Source organism: Oryzias latipes, chromosome 4 (genome assembly GCF_053564925.1).
Source record: "Oryzias latipes strain Hd-rR chromosome 4, Olatipes_Hd-rR_3.1".
Classification (NCBI taxonomy): Eukaryota; Metazoa; Chordata; class Actinopteri; order Beloniformes; family Adrianichthyidae; genus Oryzias; species Oryzias latipes.
Window position 1 is genome coordinate 33853045 of NC_136240.1, and position 13231 is coordinate 33866275.

At 41.5% G+C, this 13231-nt stretch overlaps 1 protein-coding gene across 6 annotated transcripts in view; it reads right to left on the bottom strand.

Moving 5' to 3' along the window:
• tle2b (TLE family member 2, transcriptional corepressor b) overlaps window positions 1–13231 on the bottom strand; it is a 104691-nt gene that overhangs the window by 16838 nt on the left and 74622 nt on the right. For 4 of the 6 annotated variants that reach the window (XM_023954566.2, XM_023954564.2, XM_078946334.1 and 1 more), the window contains 6 exons: window positions 12247–12309; window positions 8723–8797; window positions 7025–7205; window positions 6172–6188; window positions 4533–4673; window positions 3273–3326 (listed from right to left, as the gene is read on the bottom strand). In XM_023954566.2, the coding sequence (XP_023810334.1) occupies window positions 3273–3326; window positions 4533–4673; window positions 6172–6188; window positions 7025–7205; window positions 8723–8797; window positions 12247–12309 (531 nt within the window). The remainder of the gene's footprint in view (window positions 1–3272; window positions 3327–4532; window positions 4674–6171; window positions 6189–7024; window positions 7206–8722; window positions 8798–12246; window positions 12310–13231) is intronic. The other 2 variants (XM_078946333.1, XM_023954565.2) reach the window with 1 other exon arrangement.

Consider the following 13231-nt stretch of genomic DNA (forward strand, 5'->3'; position numbering starts at 1 on the left):
TCAACCATTCAAATGTTCAGCTCTTTCAGCTTTTCCAGCTATGACTTTTGGTCCTTCAAATCCTTCAACTTTTCAAGATTTTCCAGGATTTCCAGGATTTTTGCCTCCATTGAAATAAATGGGCAATCCTTACGAAACCTTTGCTTCTTTTTGTGGTGCAGAAGCTCGCTGGTTCGATAACCGGTGCTGGCATTTTTCACAAAAATATCTAATTTCACTTAGAATTTTACTTATAACAAGCAAACGCTATCTTTAAATAAGTTACAGTAAAAACAAAAAATTAAAGCCAGCCCCTTTTGACCCCCCCTCACTGACTGAAAGGCTGCTGCACGCCCCTCAATCTCCCCTTCAGCCTCTGACAGCCTGGTCAAAGTTGCAGGTGACAAATACCCCGAAAAACACTTTTATCAAAATGTCTGCTTTTCTATTAGTTTTATCTTCATGGCAACCGTTTTATTTTTTGGTCACTTGGGGGGGAGGAACAGGTCTATGTAGTTTTAAAAAGAATCGTCAAAAGTAAACAATTGGATTTCCTTGGCAACGGAGGTTTTTAGGTAACCATGCCCACATTTCTGATATTTTCATATTGCATGTTATTTCGTTCAACTTGAGCCAAGCATTCATGTTTTAAATTTGTACAATTTTCTGGATGAAAAATGTGAAAGCAACCGGGAAACGCCACTTTAGAGTGATCAAAAGTGGACCAAACTTTGGATGTGATTAAAGACTTAACTTTGTGACACGAATGTAAAATTTTTATAAAAATTGCTCAAACAAAGGTCTTAATTTCTAATATTGTTTGAGAATTTGAAAATGACCAAATATCATTCTTGGACACAAAATAGCCACCAAGTCCAAAGGTCTAAAGGCCATCCCATAATAATTTCAAAACTTCCTTTGGATTTCCCAACACGTGTTTTTTGTTTCATTAGTAGATGTGATGTCATCATTTTTTAGTCGTACAAAACTCATTATCACAGGTACTAGGTGCAGATTTCGTTGGTGTTTGAGTATGTAACGGGGTAAACTTTTCACTTAAAGGCACAAAAGAATTGATAAATAAATCTGGTCTGAACAGAAGTATTTGTAAAAAAAATCCCCAATAGACAATCATTTCCTTACATTTAGACTTAACAGATTCCTTTTTCTGCTTTGGTTCACAATCTAAAAACACAGAGTTTCAGTAAAGTCATCAGTGAGCGCAGCTTGCAACGTTTTAAGAGCTCAAATATTTACTGGTTGTGCATATATTGAATAAACCAAACTGAAGAACGAGAGGAGGGAACTAAAGGAGGAGCGCTGGGACAGTCACGGGAGAAGAAAACGAGTCTGCGGCGCGATGGAAGAACAGAGGAAGAGTGTGGGAGGACTGAATCTCTGCCGAAGAGCTAAATGAGAGGAGATGAGTGAAGTATTAGTCAATGCGTGTGCGAGTGTGAAGAAACACGAAGAAAGCCCCGACAGTGGCACCTGACAGTGAGCTCACACCAGGGTTCCTTCTTTTTTAAAGGAAACTGCTGTACAGGAAAGCCAAACATTCTGGTCCGGAACAAGAATGTTCCGGACCAAAGCTTGCGAACAAAACCACGTGACTGAAGATCTTCTCAGTCATTGGTCGGGGCAAAGCAACTAGAAACAGAAATGATGGAAGACCTGCGCTTAGCAGTTCTTGTCTGGATAGTTTTACTTAATCAGACTTTCTGACCAGTTTTGAACGTTCGTATCAACGTGAGGCTCAACACTTTTTACTTTGGTTAAAAGAGTTACTGATAAGTGTTTATGACATATAGATAGTCACGAAAACAGAGAAGCATTGCGTGTCACTTTTAAAGTTGTTTTAATGAGCCTGCATTCAGTGAGTTGCTGTGTCTCATCGTTGTGTTGCTATGTCATTGTTTTAAGAGAAGTCTGTTAAGGAACTACAAGGTGACGTCAGCCAACAAGGTCAAGCTGACGTCACAGCAGCGTGGGCCACATAACCAAACAGAAAAGACACAACTAAACAGAAAAACAAACATTCCAACAAATCAACAATTGGACCTTTTTTTCTGTTTGATTACACAACAATCGTTGCTTTACATTTGTCCGCGGCTCATCTGTTGCTACATTCCTACCCTGTTTACGTAACGTGACAACCGGCTACGGTGGTCGTCTGGGTTGTTCCGCTCCAAGAACGGGCTGTATTCAGAAAAAGGAATCTCAGAGCAAACCAAAGCTCAGTCCGATTAGAAACAAACAGAGACCGGTCCAAGAGCGGTTTCTGGTCCCAGACCAGGGTCCACGTAGATGTTTCCAGACAGAAAATTTGTTTGGTAGAAACAGACTGTGGTTCAGACTGAATGCACCCTTAAAATATGAATGAATGTCTAACTATCCTCAGTTTGATAGGTCATTGTATGAATGTATAACCGATGATTGTATTGTTTTTGTGTATTATTCTTATTTGATTGCTTGAAAAAAAACATTTCAAAATCAAAATCAAAATTATTTTACCGTCAAAAACTGTCATTCAATGACTTTTAAATATCTTGAGGGAGTTGGTGTTTGTGTATTCCTGATCAATAAGCGTTGTGAGGAGACTCATGTTCAGACCTTACTGTGACCTCCATAAGTAAATAAATAAATAAGTAAGTAAATAAATGTTGTTCACAAGTCCCAAACCTCAAGTCTCAAGTCAAATCCCCCGAATACGTGAATATGACTACGGCCAAAGAACCGATCCAGCAGAGGAGAAGATGAACCACAATCATGATGAGGGATTGGCTTTCTGACCAGGACTTTGAAGGTCTTTGTATAAAAGAGCAGAAGGAGATTTTTCATTGTGTTGCTAGCTTGTAACCGGACGGTTAACCCCTTTATGAGATCAGGTAAAATGATGAAATGTACCTTTTTTTGTTCATCTGATGTGCAGTTTCTTTAAACGTTCAGCCAAGATCTGATGTTGTTTTTCATCGTTTAATTAATGATTTACACTAAACACTGCTGCTCTGCATCTTTGTGAATGCAAAGAAGCACATTTAGATTTAATACGATATTTACGTAGATCAATATCTTAAATAAATTAATAAACTTTTAGATTTTATGCTAAAACATTTTTTTTAGAGCAGCACTGTGAAGGCAGCATTTGTGTATTTGTCAAAAATATGAGTAAGAGGTCAAATAAAACAAAATACATGGAGAATTTGTCCAAAAAAAAAGCTAAAAATATCCACAAATAAGGATAAAGTTTTTACACGGACCAAAAAGAATCCTTTAAAGAGCTGAGAATTTACCTCGTTGGAGACGTCCACAACCAGATTGTCTTCGCTTTTGTCCCCGTCACTGTCCTGTGGCGCAAAGAAACGAACATGGACGTTCAAACAATGCAAAAGTCGTTTTTCAGAAGAACAGACCAACTGCACCTGGAAAAACAAGCCGTTATTAATAAAGACACGCAGAGCTGCACATGCAGATCAATACATCAATATGACAGGATGCAGATCACTTCCTCTCAGAGTCCTGCATGTAAACACGCCATACGTTCTCTCCGACGTCTCCCTGCACGAACACTGTTTCCATCTCGCCCTGCCTCCATCGCTCGTTTTTTCTCCGTGACACATTGTTGGCTCCTTGGCCGGCCATCTATCCTCCCTTCCCCTCGTTTTGTTGGAGGGGAAAATGTGGCACTCTGTCACCATGGCAACCATGCTTTTGATGCAATCATGGCCCGGTATCGCTATTGAGCACCTAATCACACCAGAGCCAGAACAGGACAATGCCTCGAACCTGGAACCCAAACATCAAAAACGTTGGGCAACAGCCGGGAGGAAATGAGAGGGAAGAAAGAGCAAAACGATGCAGAAGATGAAGAGAAGAGGACGAAAGACGCCGGAAAATAAGTAAAGGACACGGAGGAGAGCAAAAAACAAACTCTGACTCCAAACGGATTTGGCTGGAAGCCGCCTTGTGTGTCAGTCAGTCCTCAGACTGCAAGCACACTGCCGCCTAATTCATTAAAAGCTATCTGGCTCGGTCGCTACCCACCCCACACACACACCTCAAACGAAACCTACCATCAGGCATGTCGCTCACACACAAACCACAAGGTTTAATCGAATCTGGACCACGGAGCTGTGTTTTTATGCACCTTCACGCCGTCAGCATCCATTCAAGCTTCATTCATACCTTTGTGTTGCTTCTCGTTAAAGTACATCCTAAAATGTTAAAATGTGACCACCACTGAGTGTGACGTCACCCGTGGAAAATGGCAGGTCGCCGTTTTAAATGGATACTATCTGGAAATAAAGGGTCATCAAAGTTTAGTGCAAACAACGCACACCCATCACTTTGGTTCACCTTCAGCCAACTGACTTGGCTTGGGATTTGGCTGTTCTAGAGCCAGCGGGTACTTCCTGTTTAGAACGCCAGGGGAGAGGAGCCGCTCAGTCCAGTTATTAAATACAATCAATGACTGTGAGTGCAAGAAAGTGGGCCTCTGACGGACAAGGGTCAATCAGTTCACCGTAAGTCCTCCAGATCTGAGAGAATCTTACGTAGGAGTGTGGAGGCAGGGCGTCTTTGTCATCACAGCGCCTCCTCTTGGCCTCGGCTCCACCTTGAGAGGAGGAGAATCCCGACGATGGACCCTGACGGTCCTCCGTGGGCTGGCTGTCTGTCGACGATACCGACTTACTCTGCAGGAACAAAACAGGATCGCAAAAGGAGGTGAACAAACTTTGGACTCAGATGTGTGTTCGTCCTGAACACGTGCGCCCTTCTCTGCGGAGGGACACGGCGGGAGCAGCCCACGTCAGCGAAGCAACAAACAGGGCAACCGACAAGCTAATTAGTGCTCTGCCCTCAATACACCAGTCCTCCTGTAAAATATGACTCTCATTATGAGGTAATAAAGCCGTGCGGGCATATTTACAATGCAGCCCGCTCTGTGGTTCAGAGCTAAAGAAAAACCAATCAAAGCGTTTTGCTGTTTTTGTGTAGGGGTCGCGGCGAGAGGCTGGCTGAGGGCCACTTGTCATTCCCCGTCCTCCAGAGAGAGCGCAGAATCGAGCAGCCCAGAGCAACTAATGGAGGAGCGCAGAGAAAAGAGGAGGAACGGCACAATAAACCTTCAGAGCAACAACAAACTCCTCATCTCTTTCATTCTCCTCCTCACATCTGCTGCTGCCCCCGCCCCCCACCCCTCCACCTCCATTTATATTACTGAATGAATGGGGCTCTGCTGCCAAATAACATACGTCTTTATCCTGCCTTTCCGCCGAACACCTCTCTCCCGGATACTTTAAAAACCTGAATGAGAGCAGCACAAACTCCAACATTCAACAGAAACGTTTTCTCTGCGGTTTCTCGCAGACTCTGAACGGACGAGGCTTTGATGGAGAAGGCAAGACGCAGCGGCGCTCTGAAATCACGCAGACTTTTAATTCATCTAAAGTTGTTGCCCAAAAGCCTTTATCTAATAAGTAAAAACAAGACTCTGACTTGACCAAAAAGACACGAAAAACATTCGTGAAACTTGTTTGAAGACTCACTCCGATGAAAAGAAGCGGGGTTTTGGGTGTTTTCAACATGTTCAGGCGACATCAGGCGGAAATGTAGCTTGAAATTGAGTATTTCTTTATTCAATTCGTTGTGAATCAGGAGCAGACGAAAAAAAGGCTGTTAAGGCTAATTAACAGACCACTGGGAACGCTTTGAAGAGGATCAGAGCAGGACTTTTACTGCAGACTGTTGGGAGATAATCACATTGATGCTGTCGATGTCTGACGAGGCCTTTTAAAATACTTAATAATTCACTGAATTTTAAAGTATTTCACACAAAATTAGTAATTTTTAAGGTTTTAGTGTTCTCTGTTAATCCCTTCACACCGTATGTCGCTAATAAGCAACGTACCATTAAATCCAGAACTTAATTTAGCATCTTCCTTGAATGGAAAAAACGCAAAGGGATATAAGGGACATAAGATCGGGCATGAAGGGGTTGATATTCTACGTTTGCAGAGCAAAGATGCGTTTGTTCGTTCTTCACTGCTGCAGATGAGCAGCTTTTGCTCTGATGTTGGAAGCCATTTTTATTTTTTACACAATATTCTAAAGTTCTTCAGGCTGCTAAAAAGATGCACACTGTGGACATAACGGCATTATGTCTCTGTTCACAAACACACAACTACTTACCCTGCTGGGTGCTCCATCTGGGATGAGGCAAAAGAAAGACAAGAGAGAGGAGAAAAGAGAAGGTTTGACGTCAGTCCACATAGTAATAACAGCAACAGAGTCAGGCAGGTTTAAGCTGAACTTTGACTGATCCCCTCTAATAAAGACACAGACGTGCTATTGTGCCTGATTCCATTCTGCTCTGGCCTCTCTGTCCTCCAACCACACCGTTTGGTGTTTTTGATCCTTCTTCTGCTCACATGCAGGAGCAGAAATGCAGATACGCGTTACAAAGATGACAATGTGAAAGCACTGCTTTTCTTTTGCTCGTTTTCTTGACCGGCGCTCTCTTTGTTCATGAGAGTTTCTGTTGAAGCAGCACAATTACTGGGGGCGAATGAGAGTTCATGGAGATGTGTCTTCAGTTCCAAAAGAAACCCTTTTTTACTGAAAGTTTCCTTTACTCTGGAGCTGTGGATGCTCATTGTCACATTTCATTCATAAAGAAGAAGATTTTTATATTTGAAAAAAGAAAAAAACCCAAGTAAAGATGGAGATATAGTTAAAAAGAAGTTAGCATTTTATTTAAACCTTCCCAAAAAATAGTGCAAATTTTAAATATAAAGTAAAAAAAAAGAATTTTGCTCTGAATTGTGTTTTCAGTGAGTGTCCAGACGGACGCTGCTGGGATTAAGCAGGATCTGCCCTTTGATGTGTCCAGTACTGGAAATTAATTCCCGGAAGCAACCGTTCACGCCGTCCGTTATTTCTGATGTTGGACACCGAGTCTGGGATCATCTCTTCCTGTACCAGTTAGTTACCAGAACTCCAGGTCAAAAGGAATATCAAAGTTTATTTGTTTATTTATTTTTACCTCTGAGAAGTTCGGGGTCGATGTGATTGCGCTCATCTTTGGAGGCCAGATGAGCTGAGACCCCCAAGGCGCCAGTCAGTGCCAGGAGCCCCGAGCCCCCTGCCCCGAGCGACAGCCCTGATGGATGCGGCGTCAAGGGGATGCCAGGGGCGTGGTGAGACAGGTGCTGGAGCTGCTGCTGCTGCGACCACGGGGACAGAACGGAGGCGGGGTCAAACAAAAACGGGAGCAAATGGTTAGAGAAAGACACAGTCAGAAGTGGCGAACGGCCACGGAAAAAAGGAAACGTATGGGAACACGGCGGTGAGGGAAAAGAGCAAATTTAGCAGAGATATAGGAGGAAATCTGCTGGACAGGAAATGAAAATGATGGGAGATAAGATGTAGAGAAAGATTAACAGATTAAGAGGTGAGTCAGGACACCAAGGATGAGGAAGAGGGATAAGAAACCAGAGCAAAAGCAAATCTAGTTACACTAAAAAAAAAAAAAAAACGGGCACAGATTGAAAGAACAGGCATGAGTGAAAAAGATCGAAAAAAAGGGCTGACGGTATTTATAGGGAAGAAGAGAAGGAAGGAAGAAAATATGTAGAAATTGCTCAGGAGGAAACCACAGAGGACATAAGAGAGGGAGGAAAAGGTTTGAGCTGAAGAACAAACGATAAGGGAAGCCGGGAAAAACAAAAGAGAATTTGGTGAAAGGAGAGAATTAAAGAAAGCAGGAGACAAAAAAAAAAGAGTCAAAGATAGAAAAAGATTGATAGGCAAAAGCAGAAAGGAAAAAAGGGAGTAGAATCAGGAAAGAGCGAGTGGAGGACAAGAGAGCATTTACAGATAAAGAAAGGCTATTATGCTGAGGGGATCATTAGGATGTGTTTTTGTGGAGCCAGAAAACACACACCAGATTACACACTTCAGGGACGGCGGTGTTTATAGTGCTGGGAGAAACAAAGAGCTTTGGGTTAACAGTAAAATGATCATCCCTGTTCCTCTGTCCCTATGTCACAAAAGCTTTATTTATTTACACATCTATAAATTATTTGATATGTTGTTTTACGTTGCTATTTAATCAAATTCAGATCTAGTTGGAAAAAGATTTGGTGTTGTTGTTGTTGACTTTTTAAAGGGCGTAAATCATACAAAATCAACTATTTAGAGCTTTCAAGTGTGTTATAATGAAAATTTTCCACAAAAAAACAATCTCAAAGTGGTTTTTTGATCCGTTCACACGTTTCTAGAGTATTCCTCTAAAAACCTGCTCTCTGAGCACCAGCCCCTTCCAATCCAGGATAACGAGTGGATTCTCTCATTGTGACATCACAAAGTGAGGAACCGCGCAGCACATGCTTTTTATATATGTATAGCACAAACTATATATATATATATATATATATATATATATATATATATATATATATATATATATATATATATATATATATATATATATATATATATATATATATATATACACACACACACTTATTTTATAGGTGAAGATCTTTTGATGTGGACAAAATGAGTTTTTAAAACCCAGATAGCAGCTTTCCTGGGTATTTATTTTCCCTGAATTTCTTTCCTAAATAACTGACTTTTAATATCATAACCCTGTTTCCGTTTCCCATTAACTCTCATTTGACTCAGACCCCCCTTAGTTGGCGTTTTCTCCATGTTTATGTTGCGTCTGGAGGTGACTCACCCCGATGATGGCGTTGAGTTCAGCCATGGTGACCTGCTTGGCCCTCTCCACTGCTTGGACCACCTGCTGCTGGTGCTGGACAAACACAAACGCACAAACACAACAGACAACATGGGATCAGCGTGTAAACACACAGATTTTAAACAGCCGGCATAAAGCAAACACAAACAGAGGCTACACTGTCTTGACCGAGATGCAAACAAACCAGCCCAATGCAAAGCTTATATACAGTACTCTGTATGTACACATGACGTTTGTGACTCAAAAATAACATGAGCTAAAAGGATTTTGTCTAACAAATTTTAAAAATAATCTAGATTAGGGAAAGACACTCAAATGGTGGACCCAGAATCACAGCTCTGTTTACACTAACTCCCACAGCAACCAGTCACACAGAGGCAAACCCACGTTTGCGTGACAGTGTTTGTACAGCCACACACACAGGGAGACACAGCGTGTCAATATTGATCAAAGTGACAGTGCTGTGACCTTGGTGTCTCCAGGCAGCGCATTCATCAGTGCGCACTGACAAACAGAGGTATCTGTGGGCTTTCCATCCGCACACGCAGCCGATCCCGCCTGACACCGCCGCTGTCTCCACAGTCTGTCATTCTGCCAGGAGTCTGAGCTAACGCACAACAACAAACGCGTTCTCACTAATTCAGCTCCTTTTAATTTACTTAGGTGTCACTAAACAGACTTTACAGATATGATGATACTGTAAACATTGTCATAAATGTAAAGGTACTGATAATGTGGTGAAAACAGTCACCACAAGAAAACACTTTCTTTTTCAAATCCCACCAAATTAATATTTTTTATAGCATCTTAACACCCCAAAAGACTATATCTAAGCAGTGTGGTGAACCAACTGGAAGAAAAAGAAGAACACACCCTTAAGAACACAGGAGATCCCACCTCATCAATGAGCACCAAGATTCGCCAGATCAACTCAATGTCTGAATTCCCACCCTAACCCCTAACTACTAAAATACTAGATAGTGCAGAACTATCTAGCATTTTAAAAGCAATTCAGAAACCAGGCTTTTTGTTTTTTAATGGCGAATTCACCCATTTCACTAAGTGAAAATCTAATCAATATGAGTATTCTACAACGACTATTTATGAATCCACTGTGTTCTGATGATGAAAACGTTTTTTTGCAAAAATTGATCAAACGCAATGTGTTGTGGTCAATATTTGCCAATCTAGTGATTTTTGCCGAGACTTCTGGGCACTACGAAATGGTGAACACACTATATAGTGCACTAAGTAGTGAATGAATTCAGAAGTAGCCTAAGTCTACCCTGATGTGCAGAGCTGATGTACGGAGCCTCCAACAAGAGATTACAGACATTTATCAATCGCTGTCTATGAAGAATCCTGAAGATTGGGGGAAAAAGGAGTCAGATCAGCCACATCTTGAGAAAACCAGCATCCAACATCACCCGTCGGGCCCTGATCTGGACTCCCCAAGAAAGATGAAAACAAGAAAGAAGGAACCTGGAGGCTGAGGTCAAGTGGACGATCACACCAGGAGGTAGAAAGATTCGTCCAGGACAGAAGACGATGGCTGGGCATTGCTGATGGCCTACACACAACTAGGGATACAATAACTAACTAGAGCAGACCAGGTCACAGAGTTCCTGTCCAAGGCTGCAACTTTCAACACATCATTTTGTGCCAGACATTCCCGTCAGCAAAATATTAATAATCAAAAAATCTTCAAGCAACTTGTTTGCTGTGATAACTGATGTTCTTGGCGACACAAGCGGGTCCCTGAGCAACCCACCAATCACCCCAAAACATGAATACACTGATCCCACACGTGGCCCATTCGCAGGTCTGAAAACTCTGTATGTACAACAACTCAGATATCTTTGGAGTTGGTTTCCTAACTTTATAAACCAAACATTTTGCCTCTAATGATCCTTGAAAATGGCCGTTGCAAGAAACACATCCCCACATGAACAGCCAATGCCTTAGTGACAGCTGGGCAAACAGGTGGATAGGGGCTGTCTGCAGGTGGCCTGTACGAAATATCAAGATTGTAGACTGCTCGGTGAGCCCGTAGAGCAAAAAGGTTTGTGCTCATTTTATAATAGCAGCATGCTGCAGGGGATAGGTCATAGTGAACATGTGAAGGTAAAGGCTGACTCCCACCGGTCCGTCTGCGTTGCGTCTTCGTTGTGTTGCGTTGACACAGAAAATAGTAAATTTAGTAATCAATCAGAATGTTAACATCGCCTACACGTCTGTCCATCTGCACCGCAAGCTTTATGAAGGAGTTCTATTTCCAGTCCATTGATGCGTCCATAATGCGGCAAAAATTCGAGTTTTAAAACAAAAATGAATTACTTAATTTAATATTTACATTACAACATAACATACTGATTGATACAAAACATGTATTTAGACTAATGTAGACTCAGTTAGGAAGGAGAGGACATGGGGTTTGATCGTTTAAGTGTCGGATAAGGGAAGAGAGCGGGACAAACTACTCGACACACTATGACAGGACAAAACACTCCTGGATCCAGGGAGGACTGACGGTCATGAGACAGACACCACACGCAACGCAACAGAGACTCACCGCAGACAGACCAGGGTAAAATTGGGGTACGTGAGGTGAAGTAGGTGGGACGCACGCGTGTTGTATGGATTTTTCTTTTTTTCAAGCCCCCAAATCCTGTGTATTGTGTCCCATGGACACCTACGTATCATGCGCATACCCTGTGCATGCAGCCTTTGCATGTGGTCAGTAGGGAGTCAGGACTCGCACCTATCGACTGCAGTACAGCGTAAGGACACTGTATACGACAGCACCATGCGTCAGAAGTGCGTGCGTATTATATTATTCTTGTGAATACTTTCAGTTACACTTATCACACCTAGGAAAATGGAGCGTTCCACTTTCATGGTGTTTAATGGAACTGTAAGACACGCCTGTGCTCCCCTGAAGATGTGGCCACTCTTCTCTATGATCATCCATGGACCCGGACAATCGTACGGCTCCACATCACTAAACCATTAACAGAGTTGAAACTATTGTTAACTTCCAGCTCAAGACGACAAGGTTTTTTACTTTCACTGTATTTGAATCCCCTTATTCACCCACCATCTACACACATGGGTGACCATGAAGCTAGCAGAGATATGGGTTTAACAACTGAAATAGTACAAGATACTTCAACTGGTTCAAAGACTTGTTTTCCTTTGGTTAAAAACACCAATGTGTCTGTGATAAAAGAAAAAAAGAAAAACAGAACTCATTTCTAGAGACAGAACCTACAAGAAAACCTAATGAGCCGTGCCTTTATCAATATGCACTCACGCGGCGTGATTTTAATGAGTATATGATTTGTGTCAATTAACAACACCACGCCACAAATTAGAACCAGTGCTGAATATCTACACCTTGGAAGTTGCTCTGCTGGAACTGATATGTTTGTGTTTGTCGTTGATGGAGCCGAGGTGTGAGTTGCTGTTTCCTTTTCTGTGTGTCTGGCAGCGATGGCACTCACCTCCTGAGAGAGGAAGGGGATGATCTGAGCACAGATGGCGCTGAGACGTTTCACAATCTCTGCCTGAGAGGGAGAAGCAGACAGAAGGAGGGAAAAGGGAAATGAATTTGTGCTGTATAATGTTAGATTTAAGAGCACAACCATCATGAAGCAAACTTGTCTTCTCTTGTCTTATCACAACGTCACATTTTAGTTTTAAGTTTCTTCATTAATCTGACCAACCAGCATGACACGTTCTGGGTATTTGGGTCTGTCAGCGACAGGACTATTTATCGATGAGAACAGAAGAGGTGGAAGGAATATGGAAGCATTTCTGTGGCATAATTAAAAATAAAAGTCAATACTAGAAATGCTTTTTAATTTTTAATATGAAGCTGCATTTGCAAATACAAAGATGAAAATGACAAAGCATTTCTGGTACTGACTTATATTTTTAATTATGCTACAGAAATGCTTCCATAGAGGGAAGCACCATCATCATCATCAGGCCTTTTAACACCTTCACTCTCATAACACCCCCATGTCCCCCCAAACATACAACCAAAAAAAAGCCATGTGTTCGTGAAAAATCTTCACTCTTTCTTCTTACAACAGTAAAGGTTTCTACGCCTTTTTTCAAAAGGAGATTTTAGGTTCTTTATCTTCATACATGTTTCTTACTTCATCCAAGTAACAAACACGGACACAGCAAAAACGCTACATCTCACCAATTTTTTTATCTGGTTTCCAGTTTAAATATCTTGTTATCTTGGAAACAAAACAACTTTTTAAAACAATATTTTTAGTTAAAAAATTTTTTTTTTAAACTTCATTTAAAAAAAAAAGAAAATTCAGTGGTGAATGGTGATTAGTGGCAGACAAGAACAGACTGGATTTATGTGATAGAAACTCCAAAGTTTTTATTCTACTCAGAACAAATGCTTTTAACAACAGCAGGACAAAAGTTTAAAAAACAAACATTTTACAAATGAAAAAAATGATTATG